The sequence below is a fragment of the Lagopus leucura genome, unplaced genomic scaffold (assembly GCF_019238085.1).
Source record: "Lagopus leucura isolate 7727_CA_CO unplaced genomic scaffold, USGS_WTPT01 Super-Scaffold_100028, whole genome shotgun sequence".
NCBI classification, from domain to species: Eukaryota; Metazoa; Chordata; class Aves; order Galliformes; family Phasianidae; genus Lagopus; species Lagopus leucura.
Window position 1 is genome coordinate 628607 of NW_024962279.1, and position 24219 is coordinate 652825.

At 39.4% G+C, this 24219-nt stretch overlaps 1 protein-coding gene across 3 annotated transcripts in view; it reads right to left on the reverse strand.

Annotated features, from left to right (window-relative positions):
• The window catches only part of FHIT (fragile histidine triad diadenosine triphosphatase), a 508608-nt gene that overhangs the window by 123445 nt on the left and 360944 nt on the right, over positions 1-24219 (reverse strand). For all 3 annotated transcript variants that reach the window (XM_042880939.1, XM_042880938.1, XM_042880940.1), the window contains 2 exons: positions 6634-6779; positions 5926-5955 (listed from right to left, as the gene is read on the reverse strand). In XM_042880939.1, the coding sequence (XP_042736873.1) occupies positions 5926-5955; positions 6634-6779 (176 nt within the window). The remainder of the gene's footprint in view (positions 1-5925; positions 5956-6633; positions 6780-24219) is intronic.

Genomic DNA, 24219 nt, shown 5'->3' on the forward strand with positions numbered 1-24219 from the left:
GGGTTGCTTGGGCAGAACGAGGCAGTGTCCGAACACAAACAGGGCACACATTCCCTGCAGCTTAGCTCTCTCTCGTTGTCCTTTGGGAAAACAGAGAAGCCAGCAGGCAGCACTCTGCAGGTCTGCAGCAGAAGGCAGTCATGCCCAGCAAGGGATGAGCAAGATGCTGGCTGTAGCCAACTGAGCTGCATGACTTTTAATATCTAAGAGTACATTAAGGCAAATTAAGCAAACATTCGAGCCCACTTACTTCCTTATTATCGTTCAATTTAGACAGTGTCAATAACTCTGACTAGCTCTGGGGGTATTTTTGGAATTAAACTACCCGAAGAGAATATTCATCTAAGAAATCCATATGGTAAGAAAGGAAGGAAGAATTGCTACCACAGCATAGTACAGTCTTACTTTGTTACCATTCTTTAAGCTAGATCTTTCAAAAATTCTCTTGGTTTCCACGTTTATAGCCTTACTTTTAAAATCCTATGTAGGTAGGTTTTTTAAAAATTATCTGTTTACTTATAATTACTCTAGTCCACACAGATATTCTGTCTACCTACAGACAGAGAACGGTACTACTTTTCAAGTTATGTCGTGATATTCACTACTGGAAATTCAAAATCATTCAGATTCTGAGTGGTGAATTTAGCATTAATTCACTACTAAAGAGAATTTTTCCACAACTTCTGTCCCCATCCCTTCACAGAACTTCACCACCTCATATTTCTAGCTCAGACTTCATTACCCAGGTCTTCATTTCCATTTATCAGCACCTTGGAGCCTTTGATACTCTCAGTCAGAATGGTGTCATGTCCATCAATCACTGGGCTGTTTCCACATTCCCAGTTTTCTTTCATCTCTTTCAACCTTCAAAAAACCTCAGCAACTGCACATGGGTGTTACTGAACTCTTTGTACCTGTTGTAGTTTCCACAGAAATAAATAGGAGGCATTACTTTCAGAGCAATCTATGTGTGTATTAAAGGCAGGTTTAAAGGTACATCTGGAACCATTGCCTTTTGGGGCTGTGAACACAAAAAACAAAAAGCAATATGATGTATGTAATGAACACAAGTGAGGTCCTGATATATATTAAAAAAAATAATTTAAAAAAGGGACATTAGGGCTGCATCTGTTAGTTGTGTCATAGAAAACACAGTCCTGGCTAAAGGACTGTAAGGAACATTAGAAAAACACAAGGCTGATTTTGAATAGATTTTTGAAGGAGAGAGCAAGAATTATTATTTAGAGTGAGTAGGAAGCAAAAGCTAATAAAGGGCTTTAAGTGGTGGTTGGCATGAATCAAATAATCTAGATGCCCCAGCTGCTTTCCAGCTGCTGTTAAGGGCCACTACAGTCCTAGTTTTGCAAACAATCAGCATTAACATCCTACAAACTTCACTCTAACCTAAATACAGTACCATAATAGAAAGAAAATGTTTATCTGAAAACAGATATACAGCCTTAGAACTACTGAATTTGCTGCAATGCTACACACACTCCAACCAAATATTAATGTGGTTCTCAAAGCACTTTCAAGAGATCGCTGTACTGTGTCAGACCATTTCTGGGTATCCCACAAGCTTTCACAAAAATCATGGTTCTTAAGAGTAAAGCAAACAAGACCATTTGCTCATGTTTCAGTGCAGAATGTTTTCTTAAAGCTTGCTCTTTCTTCCATGTGTTTTCTACTTGAAATTTTACATTCATTTAGAGGTAAGACATTTTTGCATTTCTCAAATGCCAGTATTTTTTTTTTTTCCTGTTGTTTTAAGGGAGAAAAAGGTAGCCTCCAATACTCCACTGAACAGAGACTCACATCTGCCAGCCTGCAGGGAAAGCAGGCTGAGGCATCAGGAGTACCGCAGTTGGTGAATTTAATCCTTCTGATGCAATCAGGCTGCAATGTGATCTGATTACATTTAACGACTCAGACCTGAAGTCCAGTACTCCACATTCAGGGACAAGTAGACAAATAGTACAGAAGAGCTCCTGTGGGCTTAAATAAACCCTACGCTCCACAGTTCTGGTGAAGATTTCTAAGGAATGAAAGCCAGGTGGATTGATTTAACACAGCATTAAAAAACATCTGGGAAAGAAAAACATGCACATCAAAAAATAATGGTTAGGCAATCTTCTCAGTGTAAAATAATTAGTGGAATGTGCAACACACAAAAATTTACGCACGTATTCCTACACTGCCACCATCAGCCTCAATTTCTCATTTCTTTAGGTGAACTTGTAATTGGCAAACAGGCCATGGATAATAGTGGAGGTGCTGAGCTGACAGAGACTTTGACACAGCTGCAAAATAGAGTGTGTGTTCATATGTGTTAGCACAATGGATACTTGCTGTGCAATATTATCTTGTCTCTACAGATAAATTAGTTGCATCATGCTCCTGCCAGCTTGATTTGTTTAGCCTTTACAGAGCACAGAGTGTACAGAATTTCTTGTGATTGAATCTCACATAAAAGGTAAACCTGAGAGTTTATTCTGCGCTACACTATACATCCACCAAGGCAGCTAGAGCATTTGCTGACTTGATGTTGGAAAGAAGGCTATAAAATACACCAGGGAAAATCTTGAAACGTCACTCACTTGACATAGCAATAAGAGCTCTGCATTAAGATGCAGAGATGATTTCCCTGATCCATGAAATTGCCTGGATATTTAAGGCATTCTCAGACAGAACCAGTGTGAAACTCATCCTCCACTCCTGGCAGAAGGACACTGTAGGTTTTGCATTCACTAAGAAAGACAGAGCTCAAAATTGCAGATATAGATATTCTTTAAGATAGGACTTCCATACAATTTCCTCCTTTTCTCAAGTCGGAAGAAATAAGAATTCAGAATGCATTTAATGCTGGAAGATGGTTATGCTTGCTGACCCAAGAGATACTCAGGTTCTCTGTTGTGTGTTGGTACAAGAACTTCTTACAATAAAGCACCAAGTGTGCAAGTCTGTGAGCACCTTCGGAGAGCCATCTGTCCCTGCCATGAATAGGTGATGGGGTTAGACTGCGTGCAACCCTTGGGCAGCTGTGGAAAAGATCACAAAACAATACTTTGTATTTCTTTATGGTCTGAAACCCGCAATGTGATTCCTTAGCAAATGTATTCTTTCCAATTGCAAAAGCCTGAGAAAAGAGCCATCTACACTTCCAAAGTAAAGGTGAGCTGAAGATCGGCAATAGCGTTTATTCCAAAGACAAACACACAGATCTCATTAACGGGAGAATTTGGAAGGACCATGAGCTTTCCTGTAATACCATTCTGCAGGCTCTGATATCTTAAATTCAAAGGCAGATGGTATCTACAAAGAAAGGATCACAACAATTGCGGAGCTACCTGTTAGAAGATGAACAGGTTCCATTTAGATAACTAGTAAGGTTTCAATACAGGCACCACTGAAGTATCTGACATTGCAGTATGTCTGTCTGGAAGCTGCACACACCAGCAGGTTTCACACTATCACAGCGAAGATCTAACACTGGCAAACAATATCTTACCGTTGATTCTATCCAAAAATCACACTGAAAAGTAATCTCTTTTAAACCTGGTGCATAGACATATAATTTCAGCCATCTCCATAGCAAAGAAAGACCTGAGATGTACTCAAACTGAGGTCCAACCATACCTCCTTGATGAAAAAGAATTTCTTAATCTTTGTCAGATAAACTTTCTCAGTCAGCTTTTGTTTTCTGCTGAGCTGATAGCTCATTCCATTTTGTAGTGGAGTTTTGCAACTATCAGCTTAACAGCCAGTACTCTTTTTATTTCCTGTAATTCAATTCCTGAGGAACACATGCAGCAGCCCACATTTATACAGGTATATGGAATTATACAAAACACAGATAGAAAAGACTCCTGAAGCCATCTGGTATGTGCCTCCATTCAAAGCTAGATCAGCTATACCTAATTAGCTCCTGACACATGCTTGCCTACCCTATTGAAACAGAGCTCCACAAACTCCCTTGGATACTTATTCTGATGCTCTGCTATTCTTACTATTAGAATGTTTTTCTAATATTAAGTCTGTTCCAGAAATTTTAATTACAAGTTCCCTTAGAGGAAAACAGGATAACAGTGAAGAAAAAAAACACATTCATAAACACATGGCCCACTGAATTCAGAGTTCATAAATTACTCATAGATCATACAGGTGCTTTTTCAAACTTCTTGATTCAAAGGAATTTAAGCAGAACCAGCTATTTATGTACCCTCCCTATTGTTCACTTTATAGAAGATCTTGATCATAGTAATTTCTTCCCAATTCCAGTTTTGAAAGCTCTAAGTTCTCTGAAGAAAATAGTTGTTGGCAGTTTCAGATGATAAACATCCTAAAGTGATGATGATGAATTACAGTGTTGCCCAATGATGCAGAAAAGTAGAGAAAAGCAAACTGTTAACATCCAGTTTAGGAGCACACAGACTTTATTATGGAGTCTGGGGTACGCAGCTGTAAGAGTGGGTCATTTTCATCTCACTGCTCATTAAAAGTGTGAGATGGAAGTGCTAAGGGTGGGTATCATTTGCAGGGTACTGGACAGATTAATGGTCTTGAATACAACATGAATTGTATTGTCTTGAATTCAACATGAATACAGAATTATACAGAATCTCTTCCCCTCCTAAGACTTACAGAAACATCTGTTATTGTTCACAGTCACACAAGATGGGGATTTTTGCATCTGGTTGTGTTCATACAGCAAATTTTCTCACATTTTAATATACTCATCCCCATAAACTCTTTTTTATGCAGGAAAAAATACTTGTCCAAGATAGTAAAAGAAATCCTGTGATCCATTTGCTAAGACATGTTGGTGTTTAATAATGAAACTTATTCAGAGAAGTATTTAAACCATGACATTTTCACCCATCAAATAGCATTCCCAGTGAAACCCACCCAATACACTCTAAGCCATGACCTGAAGAATCTATTTTATTGCAGTACTGCAGTAAATTCTATTACACTCCTTTATCACTGCTCAGCTTTCCAAAGCGTGGGGATTTTCTAATTTCTTTTTTTCTCTCCCTATCACCTCCCTGCTAAATATTCAAAGCAGACAACAAAAAGGCACAGGAAAAATAAGGCCAATGCAGCAAATTGGAATGTTTCTATATGCTATTTGGTTGTTAGAGTTATCTTAATCAACCCAAGCAGCTTCTTTGAGCCATCTAATCTGATTTTACAAAGTACTAAACCATAGCCATATTTGACTTTCCTTTGATTCCAAACGTAAAAAATAGCCTTTATCTAATGTTTAGGCGTACAATCTAACTACACATGCATTTGAAATAAGAGACAGTGAAACATGGCTGGAGAGCCATCTTGGATGTTATCTATGTTATTACTCAAGTAGAGAGTATAGTCATAAATCCTTTTCCCCTCCATCCCCCACCTTTTTTTCAGAAGTACACTTAAAATCTGTTTTTAAGCTTCACTGGCTCCATTACATCTGAACTTCTGTAACAAGAATGTGATATGAATATTTAGAGAGAGAGCATAGACAAAAGGTGTATTTTCATAACATGGTTTAGCTTAACTGTTCCTATAATTAGCTACAATTCATTAGGCAATAAAAAGACAAACAAAGAGATGATGAACGGAAGGGCAACATTTTCCTCCATAAAACAAAGAAGAAACTTGAAAAGATGCCACTTTTTATGGCTTTCTTTGTATAAATACACCCAGTAGTTTGGAAAAGATATTTTCATCACTGAAAAATTTAGTCTAGAAAAAAAAACTTGTAAATATCTTCCTGTGCAGTTTCAATAAAAAGCGTTTACAGCTATTGCACACTTGGGATCTTTTGATCTCAAGATAACATAATGGTACAGCAATGGTCTGCAGATGACTAGCTTTGATTTTTTATTAGTTCTTCTAATTGTCTCTTAATTTGTATTCTGCATAATAAGCACTCACCTTCACCGTTTGTCCAGCTTCAGGGCCATCCTGTAAGCAAAGGGAGAAGTCTCAGGTTAGAGGAACTAACAAGGATCACACATAGGGATTCAGAAATATCACTCATTAATCATTTACATCCAATTTCACTGCATGGTAATTTAGCATATTCTCCAGGGGACCCTTCCACCCAAAGTTTTCAGACTTGTGCCTTTCCACATCAGGCCACAGCAAATTGAGAAGCTGCATCTTGGACCACAAAAACCACAGTTGTTAATTTTCATGCTTTCAGATTGTATTTTTGAATAGCTAGCAATAGGTTTCTGATCCTCGTGAATATAAAATCAGATGCGTGAGAATTAAGTCAAAGCACGCTTTCTTAAAGTCTTATTCTGATAAAAAAAGGCTTGGTCCCTGAAATAGTTTTAAATAGAGTTCTTTTTTGGAGTACAAACCCAACACAAATCTGAAAGGTCTGAATTGATAGCATATTTAGATGGCCACTTCTATCTACCTGCATATGAACAGGGGCAAGCAGGAGAGCAGGAATTCCCATTTTCCATCCCAAGCGGTGGGTTACCTTCTCTAGAAGGTCAATCTTCTAACATTACTGTGCTTCCCCTCTGCCCACTTCCTTTAGTTATTATTGTGCATTTATTGCCCCCTAAAGTTTTGAACGGCCTTTTGTCACGGGCCTAGGGAAGAAGTTTGGAAGTTTGGTTCACAAACCTGAATTGTGATGGTGAGCGAGGTGGCACAGAAGTGTTTCTCCACTGCATTGCCAACCCTTTGAGCCGTACGAAATAAATCAGCCACCTCCTCAGGACACAGGTCACGGAAACGCTCCGCCGGCCGCAGAGGGCAAACGAGAACATCTGAAGGTGGGATTGTCAAGGCACACACATATATCTGAGTGACTTGGCAGGACAAGTATCTCACCCCCCAGTTTGTAACATGTTTCTGATCACCTCTGAATTACACAGGCTCCTCCTGCTCTGAGGGTTACAGCAATTAAAACACGTGGCTAAATACATTCAATCATATGATGCTTGGCTCAGAAGTTTCCTCAAGCCCCTCCGATGACTGAAGCAAGGTTCATGTGCCACTATTAACACACCTAAAGGAAAGCAAAATTTTCAAAAGCTCAAAGTTAGGATTTCGAGCTACACACAGAACTGTTGGAATGCAGCATCTTTGTATGTAACAGACGTTCCTTTTTGTGTTTAAAAATGGGTGAAAGCCAAAGGATTTTAAGATGGGTTTGGGTTTGTGACCTGAGTCATTTAAAAATCTTGATCAAACACCTCTAAATTTTACTTATCTAAATGTGAGGAACTGACACTATGCTGATAATAGCAAGGAATCTTTAGGAAAAATTTCTTCTCAGGAAGAGTAGGGAGGCAGTGGCACATATACTGCCCAGGGAGTGGTGGAGTCATCGATCCCAGAGATGCTCAAGAACTGTGGAGATGTGGCTCTGTGGGATGTTTGGCAGCGGGCATGATGGAGGTAGGTTGGGATTAAGGGCCTTCATGGTCTTTTCCAACCTAAATGATTTATGATTCTATAAGTGCTCACCTGTCATAAATACTATATGATGTTAGAAACACAGTAAGATATTTCAGACTTTTCCCTGTTAAGCACTCTGTTCACAACACTGCAAATACTTTGATTTCATCCTACCTTGGTAACAGTGCTTCATGATACAGTGAAATGAAACTATAAAGTAAACAACAAAAAGCACAGATGCTATTCACAGCCCCCTGCCTTGCTGCGTTCACAGAAATTAATAATTGCTATGGTTCCACACTTGAAAGTCAGTTTTGTAACATTATTAATAATGTCCAGAATTCTTTGCAGAGCTTCAGTTGTGTAAATCAGACAAGAAAGCACTTGGGACTCGCTTCTAATTTCTGTTCCCTGCAGACAGGAATTTTTTTCTGATTTACAGTTTGTGTTTGTATTGTGCTCTTACAATCACCTTTAATGGCAGTTGAACTCTCCTGACCAAAGGCAAGGCAAATTAACAACTTCTTGTTTTTTCAGTATTAAAACGAGTGCTCAAAGGACTATTGGAAGAAAATTAAGCTCCGTGCCATTGTACTACAGTAATATTTATTTTTACTGCATCTTAAAGCCTGCAGGTATTGAGGAACATTCGTCATGTTCCAAGAAATGCAACTAGGAGATGCTCTGTAGTTGTAACAGGTTCACACAGAGGTTACATTGACATGAGTTAAGATGCCTCAAGAACGTCAGGAGACATTTGAAACAAAAAATGACTAACGCATGCAAACAATGTTTTATTTCCAAAAACAGAGAAATATGTTTGCATTCATCAAGCTTCATATTATTGGAATCTCAATTAAAATTCTGACTGGAGGGGGAGAGCAGACATTTTCTGGTTGCAAAGAAGTAGGGGCAGGTTTTGATAATTTTTTAGAGTCCAGATGAGGACAGACAATCTTGCAATAGATATTTGCTTAACTGGGAGCAGATTTTTCCAGCAAGCTCCACAGCTAGCAGCTCTCTCTGCTCTCAACAGGAGAGGCCCGGCCTCAGCTGTGGACATTAATCTGCTTTGAGAACTTGGCCCTTCCTCACTCAGTACAACAGCAGCTATGCCACCACTACTCATGTCCTCTTTTTATAAATCATGACATTAAAATACTTTAAGGAAGGAGAAATGCATATTTAGCAAACATACGTAGAAATGAACCAATCTTGATTAGGGAAAGAAGTCTCATTTTGTGGATTTTTAGTTTTAGGAAGCTGTTTCTCCTGGTGAGCTACAGGGCATAATAGAGCTCCTGTAATTTATTTGTGCCTTCCCAGCACACTGTACAAAGCATCTTCACAAAGGATGCTATTGGCTGAACTCAGGGCCCAAGGGAAGAGCTGGAAACTTGCTTGGCAGACCTGATTTCCATACCAGGAATAAAGGAATAGAAAAACTAATTAATTCTACTCATAAAAAGGAAATCCATGTCAACAGTAAAACAGGAAAAAGGACATTCGTTTAATCTGAGTTCATTTTTCAAAAGGAGAGAAGGGAAGCTTTTACCCTTAGGGCATCTGATACTTAAGTAGATAATTATCCTTCTTCTGCAGCACTGCTTTATTATCATGGGTCAACGAACCATTTATAAATGAAGAATTTCCCCTCACTTACCTCTAGCAAAACTGCTGCTTACATTAAGACAATTTCCTTTCCTCCTCCAGAATTCCTCACTCCCCCTCAGCCCTGCTCACACCTCACCAGCAATTGTTTGTTCTCTACCTGGCTCAGGGCCACAGGTATGATTTTTTTGCATTAATCATAGTTTCTACAGCCATGTATTAACACTGGACTACTTGTCACTGTGATGCATTGTAAAAACCAAGGGCTAAACACCCTTGTGAGAGCTCACTCCCAAAGCATGCAGTAAAGAGAGCACGAGCCGTGTGAATTCTGCTGCTGACCAAGGCAAGACATCTGTTTTCTCTTCTTAATTCCATCACTAATCTGTTCTGTCATTTGTGCAAGTTGTCTATGTATCTCTCTCTCCTCCTCCACTCTTTATCTGCCTTATCTGCTCAGATAGCATTTGCCAGTTGGTGCGATGGATGTTTTTTTATGAGGCTCTCTGCTGACGTGGGGCCGCGTGATGCTCCTGCATTATCAAATGATGCTCCCATAAACCACGTCCTTCTGCAAAGAGGAGTTTCACTTCCTCCTTACATTACTAAGGCTCATTTACAACTCAAACTAGATTTAACCATATTTCTGTCTTTGAATGTGATAAATAATTCAAAGGCACAATCACACACTGGAGCATCGTTACTGAACTTTCCATCATTTCAAAATAATTCTACAAAGAATAATGATAGAAATTCTGAATCAGAGCTAAATTAACATGAGAATGTAATTAGGACAACATTCAAGTTATATTTAACTATGAATATATAAAAAGGCAAATGTTAGAATCATTTCATGGATTTGAGGTCATTAGGAAAACAACCATTCACTGCAACTTTGAGTCATAGATTTTTAACTACAGTTTCCAGCACAGGGAGAGTTTATAACATTGTATCACGGTCAGATTTTAATCTAAATAAGCCTTCTATTCATCTCAAAAATTCTCCTGAATTTCAAATCAGATAAACTGTTCATTGCTTTCTGCAATTACCCTCTGCAAACACTGCTGTGAACTACTGAGATGCTTCAGGTGACTGTGTATTAATGATGCGAGTGAGAGCGAGTCCGTGCCTCCACGTACGTGCGCTCAGTCCTCCAACAGCAGCAGCTGCTGCCATCCGAGATGCCTCAGGGCATCCAGCTGCTGCTGCAGAAGGACAGGAGCCTTCTCTATGCCCTGTGTCGCATCTGCTAGCCAGGGGGACGGCTGTGTTGGCTTAGGGCATCAAAAATGGCAGCAGGTGCCTGCGGTTGGGCAAAAGCCTCCATCTCTACAGAGCAGCCCAGCAGGATGAGGGGCTGATTCCTGGCAGACACTGAAGGCAGTGTTCTGCCTTTGGAGAGTTGGGACTTTATGTTTCCTTTCTCTAAAAACCATAATTAATAATTTCATGATTTCTCCATTCACTCTGAACTGCTACTGACTGATGAAGTTTCTATTTCTAAGCTTTAATGTGCACAGCTGTTATTTCCTTCAAATTCTCTGAGTCAGTCATTAGAGTGTGTGCGATTTAATATGTCAACTTCTCCATCCTAAGGAATGGAAAACCTTTATACCTCATTATAATTTGTGCATGTTCCTCTCTCTAGATCTCTCAGGAGTCTCTCAGCAGCCTTACTTTCTTGTCCCAATACCTAAATATGCATACACAAAATCAATATGCACACCCTCTCGCACACTAAAAGCTTCATTAATGATTTATTAAACAATTAGGAATGTCAGTATTTTCCATAAACTGGCAATAGACAGGGCTAAAGCTCCAGTTGTATTAGTGGAAGTGTGAAAACATGAAGTAGCAGTAAAACAACAGTGGGTCAGATGCACTACCCTCAAACCACTAACCTCAAATTGAGCTGAAACCCAAGGATGACCTGCAACCTCAACAAAACAGCTTGTCCTTACATACCAGCCACAGCAGCCCACTCCCCACATAACCTTGAGGAGATTGTTCAATGCACTAAAGCCTGAAAACCTCCTCCATAATTCAAATTAACAGCCTTTGCCTTTTTCCCAGTGTTTGTATAATTAAGATGGTAACCTGTTCAGAAAAGCTCAGACTCAAGGCCAAGAAAGCACAGTTCAACAAGTCTCTACACACCAGCAGAGCCAGGATGATGAAACATGTCAGCTCTCAGCACTCAACATCAAGGTTGCACACATTTCTGTAAATCTCTTTCACTATTTCATCGACTTCTTAGACCACAGTAACTGGAGCCCTTGGAGACTGGCATTCACAAGGATTTACTGCAATGGTACCTGGCCGGACACAGCCAAAACTATGCTCAGTTTTGCCAAGCACAATTTCCCCATCCACTTCTATGCATTTAAGGATGCATTTGCATAGGAGACAATGGGTCTCTAATGAAAAGCAATCATTTGCTAACCACACAATGACTGAGTTGATCACACAGAAAACGCTTCAGATTCTAGAAGAAATGTAAAACACATGGCCAATATCTGCATGCTCCCCGTTTTAAAGGCACTTTTCCTTTTCCTAGCAGACAGACTGGAGACCAAAACTCAAAGGCACAGTAGTCATTTCCATTGGCTCTGTCTGGATAACAACTTTGAAGTCCAAATTACTGCAATTCTGTACCTAGGGTCTAATTCAGACCCCATACTCCCTTTAGTGGGATTCTGATCAGCCCCATAAAGAACCCTATGATAAATTTTCACACACTACTATGCAGTTATACACATTCTGTAGTTCTGAATCTTTGACCTGATGGGTAAAAAAAAAAAAAAAAAAAGAGCAAACCAAACCAACCAACCAAACAACAAAACACCAAAAAGGAAAACATAAGAGACTAAAACTTCTTTTATGTAAGAAGCTTTAGAACTAAACAGCTTTTTCCTGGATGTTTCCATTCCGCTATATAGAAAACGTATTTTTAATTTAGACTTCTGTTTTCTGACTTCAATTTTCAAACAGAACAATTGAAAGCTTCATAAAGGAAAAAAAAAAAAAAGAAGATCTGCAGGTACAGACATTTTAATAATAGGAGTAAAGTCGGTTTTCTTCTTCTTTCTTTTTTATTTTGAGGAGACAGTTAAAAACACTAAAAACTGACTAGTTTTCCTAACACAAGGATTTAGAAGAACAAAATACTTGGAGAAAAAGGTAGAATGCCTAAAACTGAAAGGGTATCTGCTTCTTTATGAATATACTGGGTTTGGCCAAGGCTGTTAGTTTTCTAAACCATTTGCTACAAAGGATTTTAAGTTAGGAAAATGATTTTCAGTGTGGTCAGGAATTCACAGATGGTACTGAGATAGAAATACTATTGTTGTACTGGAAACCTTAAAAAGAGATCAAAAAATAAGTTTTCCCTCTAATAACAGCAGAAGACTCAAAAATATCAAAAACTCCCAGATATTTTAAAGGAGAAAAGTAGGAAAAATATTCAAGTTTTGAAAACTTAGAACATTTCAAACCTTCTTAAAACTCTTATAATTTTTCATTAATAATTTATGCTTGGAAAACTCATGAAAAATGATTTTATCATTAATATTTTGACTCTGACTAATCAGTTTGCAATACAGACTGCAGCACCACGCATACCATATCTTTCTAAGAGGAGAAGGCATTTGAGAGAGGTGCAGGAATTGTGCCCTTTGAGCATGGCACTGCTCGGCAGGCAGCCCAGACCTCCCCAGGGTGGGGGGACGGGACCTGGATGTGGCTGCTGGGAGCTCAGGGGCAAGAAGAACCAGCTGGAGAAGACTGCAGCAAATGATTATTTATAACCATCTCATGCATCTGTATAAAATAACCCTTCTGCACATCCATAAGCAAGCTGATGGGAATGTTGAAATAATGGGCTGTGGGGAGCTGGGAGAGGGATTATTCTTTTCTTACTCTCTTTTACATGAATTTGCATCAAGTGCCCCAAGCACAGAGAATCATTCAGACGAAGCTTTGAGTATTAAAACTCACCACAACGTTGTCCCCACATTCGACAGGGGACTGTAGGCAGGGGTATTGAATTCATCACTGCATCTTAGCACAAGTTTTCTTTGTTCAAAAACTCTAATTGCTAACAGAAATCAGTCCCACAGCTCAGGGAAAAAAAAAAAAAAATAAATACCAGGAGAGTGCATGACTAATAAAATTAATATAGCTGGAAAACAGCCGCTAGTCATTTGTCTTATTCTGCCCTGTCCTTGAACAATTTTGCACATTTTGAAAGCTACAGGAGCAATTCCTCTGCAAAAAAACAATAATGGTTTCACAGGCGCTGCGCATAGGAAGAGGGATGAAGGAAGCAAAGACAACTGGAAAAGCGCAGTTATGTACACAATTACAGGCACACAAAAGCTGTATCAACGTAGCATGGAAAAGGTCTTTAAAAAATGAACCTAATACACGTTCTCCTGCATTAGGACAATAGCTCAATGCATCACTTCAGCCCCACTTAACCCACTGAATGTGCACAAGTAATGCAAGAACTGATGCAGGATAGTTCTTATTCAGCAAGACTGTGTGACTCACTTCTACAAGGGAATCTGTAAAAGCTATGTGGATTAAAACTGAGCACTTCATAACAGGAAAAGGTGAAGGAACACTTCAGCAGGTTTTATACATAGAATTGGATTTAAATATATTTTAGAAGGATGCTCTGGTAATGAGAACTTGTCAGTTTGGGAGAAAATATATCTATAAACAACAAAGATGAATAAGGCCAAATAAAAATGAAATAAAATTACAGTAAGAAATTATAACATTGTTTCAGACGATTAAAATAACACACATTTTTCTGATCTGCTATGCCACTTTACCGCATTAATAAGAAAAAGTCATTAAGATAAGACAAATTATCTAAACACAACTGATTTTGATAAGGCAGCTCAGTACACATTTACATTAATAAAGAAGGCCAGATTGAAGCAGTAAAAAAAAAAATTAGTGGTTTCAATGGAACAAAAAGTAATCAGTGTAAATCGTTGAAACAGAGCTCTGTGCACCATGATAAGAGAACTGTTTTAAGACCACACTGCAGCTTTCGTGTAGGTTTGGGGTTTTGTTTTTGTTTTTTACTCTGCCTGATCTTTTCACCCTACTGCAGATACTTAAAATAATTCAGGTCAATAGAAGGAGAGCTAGTTGCAAGAAATTAACAGTAAGTATTATTTTACTTTCTGCAGTATAAGTCAGTACATCTTATTTAAATGCAGATGTCAGATAGCACACAAAGTACAAAGGACTGCTACTCAAAGCAGAGTGACTCCATGAGACAGAGAGCTGCAGCAGGGAAATGTGAGATTCCGAGTGTTAACTTTTCATTTTAAACAAGCCTTTCAGGTATTTGATTTCCCTTTACATGCCTTTAGGGTATGTCAAGTAGGTCACAAAGTGCTCAGTTCTTCATAGTGAGTGGTATCTTACTGTAGGATTCCTCCCTTTCTGCTAGTGACTGACCCCAAGGGCAGCCTCGGGCAATAGCGGGTGCTGAAGTGGAACCACAGCAAGAACAGCAACAGGAGGTTGTGGCTCAGAAACATGCATCTGATCCAAGTTTCATTTGGTGCCAATTTATTGCAGAACTAAACTTGTCGTATGGGGAATCATAACCACATTCTAGAATCACATTAAGCACTTGATCTTTGAAGGTACAAAAGCAATAACCAGTGGCCACACTGGGAAAGTAGAAGCCCAGTATGAGACCACTTCACCTGCAATTGCAACTGCTGAAACTCTCCTGTAATGACACACTATTGCACAACTCATACCAGATAATGACTATGTCTATACTGCTCTTAGCTGATATACCCTGCTTCTAAATAAATCACAAAACCACTCATAGTTAGACAGAGCTATCCATGCATGTATATCATCTATAAATGTACAAGATGACTGGAAAAACAACCACAGAATCATAGAATGGGTTGAAAAGGACCATAATGATCATCTAGTTTCAACCCTAGTGCTATGTGCAGAGTCGTCAACCACTAGACCAGGCTGCCCAGAGCCACATCCAGCCCAGCCTTGAATGCCTGCAGGGATGGGGCATCCACAACAGCCTTGGGCAACCTGTTCCAGTTACAGCATTAGTAAGACAGCACTTACACATACTCTTTGCAATGCTGCGCTAAGTCTATGCTGAACAGCATGCAGAAAGACATGCTTCTGGTAGCACATGCCAGACCAACAGTGCCTTCATTTCATAGCCAGTGAAGCATCAGCAGGAGGAATGCAGTACAAGACCAATTACTGGAGTACCACTGGGGACAAAGAATAGGCTTGGATAATCAAGGATTCAAATAATGAAGGTAATTTTGAACGTAATTGATAGATAATGAGGAACATGAATAACAGGGAGTTTTGGAAAACAGAATTTGGATAATTCAGACTATCTTACACTAAAAGTATTCCTCAAAGAATATTGTGATGTATGCTGGGATTTTCAAAGTTTTTGAAAGGAATAAGACAACTGATTCCCATTAATTTCTCAGAAGTGTTTTTCTACCTAGTTCTGTTGAGGAGCTTGAATTAAAGTCAATGGAGAATTGTGTGTCTTCTTAAACTGAAAGCTCTCATGGCATATTTTACAGGCAATGTTATTGATATTGCTATAGAGCAACAGAACAGGCTATGCTGTTCTGGATAATTCCAGGAGATTAGAATAAGCTCAAAATACAAAGGGGAGAAACAAACTTCAAACAAAGAAACAAAGTTTTCTATGTCTCTTGCAAGAATGTTTCAGCATTCAGAACATCAGCACCTGCAGAAACATTTTGAAAAAACAAGAGACCTTTCTATCAGCTTTATGAAAGAATTGTTCAGCGCGCTTGCAAGTCAGAAAGGCAATCCCTTGTCTTTGCAAGATCGTGTGTTCATCTTTGCTATTGCACCTAAACATAACTGCCAGTGCCTTTCAATCAGTTCCTTTGAATGCTAAAAATTACTTAGTCCACAATAAGGAATCCAGATGAATTTTTTTCCATATAGGCTAACATGCAGTTGAAATGGGCATAACAGAGAAACGACTCTGCAAAGTAGCAGGGTCTATTATTGTTTTGTAAAGGTTACTACTACTTTGCTGTTTAGAAGAGCCTATGGAAAATAGTGTTACTGTCATCCCAAGGAGTCTCACATTACTCACCAATGAAGCACAGGAGTATGTACACACTCCCCCATGCCTTCAGGAAACAGAAGGTCGCCCTTAGATACGTTAACACTTGGGAAACATAGAAATGGTAAATAAGGGAAATTAAATTAGGGTCTAGTGGAGATATTTCAAAATAAAGAGGGTTATAACAATAGCCTCTTCTGCAGTTTATATATATGAGGTTTACAACAGCTAGCGATACAAAGTAGGGAATCAGCTTTCACTCTGCTGCCGTAAAGGGAAATGTGGGGTGAAAATATCAAAGACCCTGTGTAACACTTGAGATTCAGAGGAAATCCACCACTGAAAGAAATTATTTTAAGCCACAAACCCTTAGCTGCTTAATTTTGACAATTTATTTCATATCTGCTTGATATGAACACAAAAAGCTTGATATCTACAAGAATGTTCGCAAAAAATGCATTTGTAAGGGCAAAATGCTCCCAAAGATACATTTTCCCTCACCTGCCAGAAGAGTCAGTTTTGGATGTCATACTTCAAAACTGAGAAAATGTAAAACAGATTTAGAGTGTGCAAAACACTCCTTTTAAATACAACATAAAACTCAAGCAGAGATGGTAAAGCACCCGAGATGATAAATACTATAAAGAGAGGAGAGAATCAGAAAGGAGGTTTCCCCCTTGGTTTTCACTCACATAATACACCCTCTTTGATAAGGACAACAGAACTCTGCATCATGATAGCCTCAGTAGATGCTTTTCTTGTTAATGCTCATTGTTCCCAGCTCAGAGCATCATAGCTAAGCATTTCAGCATGCACGGTACATAAATTCATACCCTCATTCAGGACTCCTGCAATATTCAAGCACATGAGAATCAGGAAGACAAAGTAGCAGTTTAACTCTGAATAACCTTATTTTGTGCGAGTGTCATCTGAAACCATTACTTTAATGTGATTATCTGTTTTTATTATTTCCTTTCTGTGGACTTGAAATAAAGACACAACTGAGACTCTCTCAGACACGGTCGTTGGCACCATTACAGTCTCTCTACTGTCATCAACAGAGATCTGATCTGTAAATCAAGTTAGACTGTGAGGGCTACCAAAGAGCAAGCCCTCTTTATCACGTCATTACACAGCAAAGCTACCAATTCTTCTGGCTTACTCAGAAAAACAGACTGTGTTAGTTCCTTTACATAACCAGAGCAGTTCTTAATGCACAGATTATTGACTTAGTGGGGTTTTATCATGTCCCAGAGTACCAGGGGATTCCTTAATCCAGGCCTTCTTTGCATGATCTATTTTCATGGCTCTTCTTATTGTCACGGTCTGTCATTATAATGATTTGCAAATCCAGAACCAGAGCATGCTTAGCTCAAGGAAGAGGGGGAGAGGACATGTCCTCCCACCTACCTGCCTTCTCACACAAGCACTGAACTCCATCAGATGCAGTATGACAAAAATTCCTGCAAGGCTGAGTGTCACCAAACTTACAAGGGGAAACCCTGTATGTCTTGTAGCTGTGAGATCAATGCAAAATCAACTGAAAAAGGGATATGAAAAGCTGCTTGCAGAGGTAAGATGTCCTGTGTCTCTTCCTGTGGGTCTCTCTACTCAGTAAAGAGACCAGAGCCTGCTCTCCTCCCTCCCAATCCCTGCTCCTCTCCAATCTGTCCAGCCTCAGTTGAGTAGGCTCAAATGGAAACTCTATGATCCCCCCACTCCGAATGAAGCTCCCCATGAGTCTGCACACAGTGCAAGGACAGGGTTCAAAGTTACCAGGTGCTTTATCACCAGGTTCCTCAATGCAAGTTCCTGATTTATGGCCCCTATCCCTTTACCCTCATCTCATCCTCTTTAAAGGGTGTTTCCTCTGCTAGTGTTAGAAACAATGTGGGATCACAGGCCAAGAAATCTCACTGGAACAAGGCGTGCTACTAATGTATCACTGCAAGTCTACATACCTGCCAAGATCTGGGCTCTGATCTATGCTTTGGACCTCTCCATGTTACCATAATACAAGTTGATCATAACAATATGTTACGAGCATATGTTCCTAGCAGACAGTTCCTTGAAGTGAAGAAAACACAGTTTAAACCTGACATGTTATCAATGTTCAAAAAAAAAAAAAAAAAAAAAAAAAAAAGAACAACAAAGAAAGATGACAGTACTCCAACCTCATCCTGGGTGCAATGGAGAAAAACAGTGTTGAATTTGGTATCATGAACTTTGTTTCAGCAAATACATTTTATAATCCAAGTGCTTCTTTCTTAAATTAGAAGCACACAGAGTTTCATGGGGGTTTATGATCACCATCAAAGGGGTCTTGCTGAGAAAAGTGGATGTCTTTCTCTTTCCAAAGGTCACAAAGTAGCTATCCCGTATCTAGGGGCTTAAAGAGCAGGAACATTTGGTACTCCTCCACATGAAAGCATCTCCTCTGTCATTTGTTCAGCTTCCTCTTGTTAAGCTGCTGGATGTGAATCACCCAGTGACCTTGCCACATGGCAGGGATGGCTGCAAATACTGCTACAAAATGGTCTTATAAAAGCCAGGCACATGCAGGTTGTTCTGGAAATGAAACACACCATCTCTGCAGAATTCTCTTGAATTTGCCTGCCTACAATTCACATGCAATCCTGTGCCAGTACTTGCCACTGGTATGAAAAACACTTGCAAATCATTTTCCCTCGGCTTTGCATGATTGTCTCAGGCTTCTCAACAGGCCAGTCAGGAACTGGTGGCAGAATCATTCCAGGCTGCATATCAGTGATACAGAGCGGAAGGCACAAGAGATGCATAAGTGGAAGCAGCAAACTAACAGCAGTATAACTAAGGCAGGCAGGGGAAAAAAATACAACCCGCTTTTTGGTTGTTTATAGAAACTTCAAAGTTCTCCTCAGTTATAAATCATTTCAAGCTACCAGCCAGCCGAAGGATGCTTGTGCTTTTGAAGGTGAAAGCTTGAAGATCAGACCATGGGTGATAAAAAGAACGTTGGTTCCACTACAGACAAAGTCAATTGCAGAGGAGATAAAATGGTGTCCAAGAATGCAATAGATCAGGCTGAGATGTTTCTACAACTAGCCATCAAGAGATAAAAGTGTGCCTATATGAAGGATTTTAAGTCGAAGAATATTAAACTCTTTTAAGCCAGATTTCCCATGAAAAAAAAAGAAAAAAGAAAAAAGAAAAAAAGAAAGATAAAATAAAATTTCTATTTTACTATCTCTTTCTTAAGACATTTGATTAGTATGGAAAGTTACGGAGTAAAAACCGAACCTTTTGAAACAAATTAAAAAAAAATCTTAAACCAACAGCGAACAATTCTAAAAAAGCCTTGCAGTCATGACGCCAGACCCAATTATGTTTCTACTACTTACTCGTAAGTGCAGGATAAGCAAAATTACTGAAAGAGAAAAGAAGCCAAAAAATTGTAAGAGGGAATTGGAATTATTCTGTAGCAAAACACACTCAGGATGTTCTCAGAACAGGAACCAAAAGGCAATTTAATGCTGTTTCAATCTCTTCTCTTCCAGAAGAAGCTCATCAGACTGAGTATGAAAACAAAGAACTGGCTCATAAAACTTTCAGACAAACTATGTTTAGAAAGCATAAAAAAAAAATAAAAAAAAAAAACCCCAGACTTTTCCTGGAAGAAAGTGATTTGTATGCAAATATATCCCAACATTTGTCACCAAACCTACAGGATTTTGAAGTGAGAGAAGTTTTTGAATATAAAGTTTATCACTGCTTTGATGAAATGAGATGCCAGCTGTGAGACTGCTGCTGTCTCCTTTAATACCAATTAAAAGGATGGAAGATGGAGCTCCAGCCTGCGCTCAGAGGAAGAGAGCTGACACTGCACGTGCAGCACAACTTTGACACCTAAACGTCCCATGGCAGCAGCTAAGACATCCAGAGGCCTAAATTTGAAAGTAAAACACCAGCCTTTCTGGCAACCTTCATGACCCAAAGTTTTACAAAATGCATGAAACACTCATATATTACTTAGAATAATTTAATGTTTTCCAATGAAAGGAGTGCAGAGCCAACGTTTGAATAAAATAAGCAGCTCGATCCGCTGCAGAAAAAGGATGGTCAAATTTGTGTAGTTTTACACGTTTTAAATCTTCCTTCAGGTTGTTCAAGAGTGTGTTTGCCATTGGACCTCTTAGTCGTTTTCAACTGGAACCTTCCAGTCAGCAGGGCCCAGGCAGAGAAGCACCACCTGGAGCTGCCCCAGCAGCCTTGCTCCCAGGCCCCATGGAAGGGCTGAGTTTCCAGTACTGCTGAAGGTCAAAAGGAGCAGAGCTTGAAGCCATGGGGCCCACCCGGAGGATGCCTTGTCAGTAGCTCTGCCTTTTTCAGATCTTAGATAAGGAAATATTTCATAAGCCCTCTGCTCCTCTTAATTACACAAACTGCATTTTTAATCCCAAAACAATGAAACCCTCTAAATAGAACCCTTCTCCTCTCCCACTCATTTTGACCTCAACAAGTACTGGAGAAGGCGGAAGATTTCCTCAGATGTCAGAAACTCTCCACACTTCCAGATTGTATCAACACTGCTCTGCAATAATCAATTGCTAATTGATTTCCTTTAAACTTGTGTAGGCTATAGATATATAGATGTGTACGTGCATTGAAACACAAAGCGTCCTTCCTTGTTCAGAACTCAGGTATCAGAACATCTACAGTCTCCCAAGTGCACTGTAGGACAACCTACAGCACAAAAGTAATCCACTTTTAACAAAGCAGGAGATCACTGGCACAACTGCCCAGAGCTGTGGGTGCCCATTCCTGGCGGTGCTCAAGGCCATGGATGGGGCACTGGGCAGCCTGAGCTGGTGGGGGCAGCCAGCCCCTGGCATGGGATTGGAGCCCTGTGATCTTTAAGTTTCCTTCCAACCTGAGTCATTCTATGATTCTCTGATTACTGGAAAAGTGAATATCTCCTTAAAATACTGTTTTAAAAAATTATTTTTCTGCCTTGACACCTGTAGTCACAAAACAACTGCGCTTTAGGGACAGTATTTCCAAAACTGCCACAGATACATCAAAAAAACTTTCCAATAACCAGAGAACTCTCTCTGGGTTGCATGTCTTCACGTCCATACCTACTTCCAGTTTGCATGCTTTAAAGATTTTCCAGAAACATGAGTCCCAAAAGGTGAAGTTTAAGTTCATTAAATGGCGTTTTGAATACATCAGAGAACAAAATGCTCCCACGACTGCAAGCACAACGCAGAAGAATAAATCTGCACATAACAGCAAGTAAAGCATTGCAGGAGCTGATGTCAGGAAAATGGTTTTACTTTGATTCATTCTCCTCAAGCAGAAGGCTCTCACAAACTGTTTTTCCAAAGCAGAGCTTAATGTGGATGGGCCAGCTGGACAGCTGGGGCACTGGCAGCACCCTTCTCCCACAGTGCAGCTAGGCAGGTGACAATGTGTCTGGATCACTCATCCTGCCTTTGGCACATGCAAAGAGAACACCAAGTATGGCTACATGCTACCTTACATATATTTAACCAAAGAAGTAGATGTCTGCATGGATCCACGTCCCTTTACAGATGTGAGACAGGATTTGAAGCCCAATTTCTTTGGCATGGGGCACACAAATCTCCTCTGATAGCTAAAGGAGACCCTGACTGAGGGCAAGAGATGCACACTAATGCTGTTTGCTTTGCAAACAGACCTGCTGAAAGCAGAAGTGGTGCTGGTACTTCAGCTTTATAAAATTGTTTTACAATTCAGAAATGCTAACCCTTGACATTAAAAAACAGCAAAAAAGTTCTGCAATAGTAAGATACCAACTTTTTTCTTTTCCTAAAAGAATGCTTAAAAGAAAACAACAAAAAGTAGAGAATGAAACTTGGAATCCTTCCATCCGTGCTCCATATACTCTCTGGACTGCATACAATAAGGAATAGATTATTATTTAATATTCTTGCCTTACATAATTTAGTAGAGCACTGGGTGTTGCATAACCTTTTAACCCCCGCCTTTTTTCACTCTCACTTTCCAAAAAAAAAAAACTGGTGACTTTTCTCTAAGGAAATCGGGTATACACGATAACAAATCGAGTAGCATTTCATCACCACATAATAAAAATTCATAAGGAATTCTTTACAAACAAGAAGAAATCCCAACAGAAGAAAATCATTAGAGCTATAGTTTCAACAGAGAGCAATAGAGAAGGTCTCCTTGGAGCACAGTCCCTCGCTCAGATGGGAAATGAAGGGTGTCTCTTGCTTCTTCTACAGATGCAGTTTGGAAGCCACAAAAAAAGCAGTTGTAACACCATGTCAGGCAATGTAAATAAGCAGGTAGGTGTCCAATTACTTCAGCTTTAAAGATCGGCACAGTATATCACTGTTTAAGCAGACAGGGCACACATAGATTTTGATATGTATGCTTGATGTATTTACCTTTGAAATCTGGCGCTGTTGGCGACTGTTGTTATTCAAGCAAAGTGTACGTATGCAAAAGCTAGATCATTTTCATCATGCTGTGCAGTATATAGCTGCGCCTTTCTGACTAAATATCTATGCTGCTGAAGAAAATGCCCTTTTTTCCTTTGAAGTAAAGGAGTACAAACCTCAAAGGCTCATTTCTTTGCAGTGACTAAGGCCCTAATGAGCATAAACTAACCAACACACTATTACAGCAACACCAGCCCCAGAGCTAAATGCAAATATACCCAAGGTAGATCTTTGTCAATACATCTCAGCACAAATCCACACTGCAGAGAATAAAGTTGGTATAAACTATGTTTTCATATATTACTTCATAGTGAAAGAAATATTGGTGACCTTATCCAGCATGACTGTTATAATAGTAATAAAACTGAGTCTTGGAAGATTACACTTTTGGTCAAAGTAGTAAAATGTGACCTTATTCTATTCAACACTGACATTTATTATATTAATTCAGACACAAAAACTGCATTAAAATGATGTTAAGTGTCTGACTTTCAAACATAATACCTAAGAAATTCGATCTGCAAATAAGATTTCTTAACTAACTTCATTTTGCATTCCACCACTGAAACATATGTGGCACAAAATTCTTAGGATTGCCCACAGGATTTGCAATTTAATAGTTGGGACCCCATAAATTTAAAAAAAAAAAATCTGCTTGTACCTCAGCCTTAGGGATCATGGCATGGGTGGCACAACGTGCAGTGTTCATATATGACGATCCTCAACACAGAAATGAAAAAGCACAAAAAAAAACCCCAACTAGAATCAGGAGCTCATCATTACTTGTCAATCAGGCAGCAATAAAGAGAGCCAAATGCAAAACACCGACCACTAGACTGCAACAACATTTTTTTCTCTTTTTTCCACAGCGATTTTTAATATTGCAGCAGGACATCCATTTCAAACAGAAAAAAAAAAACCAAGTCTCAGATCAGCGAGCAAGATGGAGGATTCTGCAGTCCCACATACTCTGACCTCCCACTGATTTCACTAAAAATAAAGGATGCACAGAGAGAGCAGCATATCAGAGCGGAGATGTGCACTGCAGATCTCAGACCAGAATGAGGTCTGAAGCTATTTCGGGATACACCAAAAGTTGAAAAGTAGAGCTATCTGGCATTCCTTTTTATTTTTCTCCTGTAGTCAGTGTTCATTCATGGGCAAATATTGCTTTTCTAAAAAATAAAATATAATAAAAGATTTGTAAGGGTTACAAGACAATTCCTGGTTTAAAGCGTGCACACATAAATTATAAAAGGACTCCAGAGTCTGAGCAATCTTAGAGCAGGCAGCAGTTTGGGGATTAGAGCACGCATTTGGAGTGCGGTAGTTCTGCACGGACACCTCTCTCCTGTTTGGAGCACTCTGACTGCTCTGTGCTCCATTACATGCTCACAGGGATTTTTAATGAGAAATTCAACATCCACTTCAGGAGCACCAAGTAGAAGGACATCACCTTCTGCTGTTTTTGTTTTGTTTTGTTTTGTTTTTCCCCCAGAACAGAGCTCTTATTTCCTGGCCAGTCTAAATTTCTAAGTCTAATAATAGCTATTCTGAGAATTAAATGAGATTGCCAAT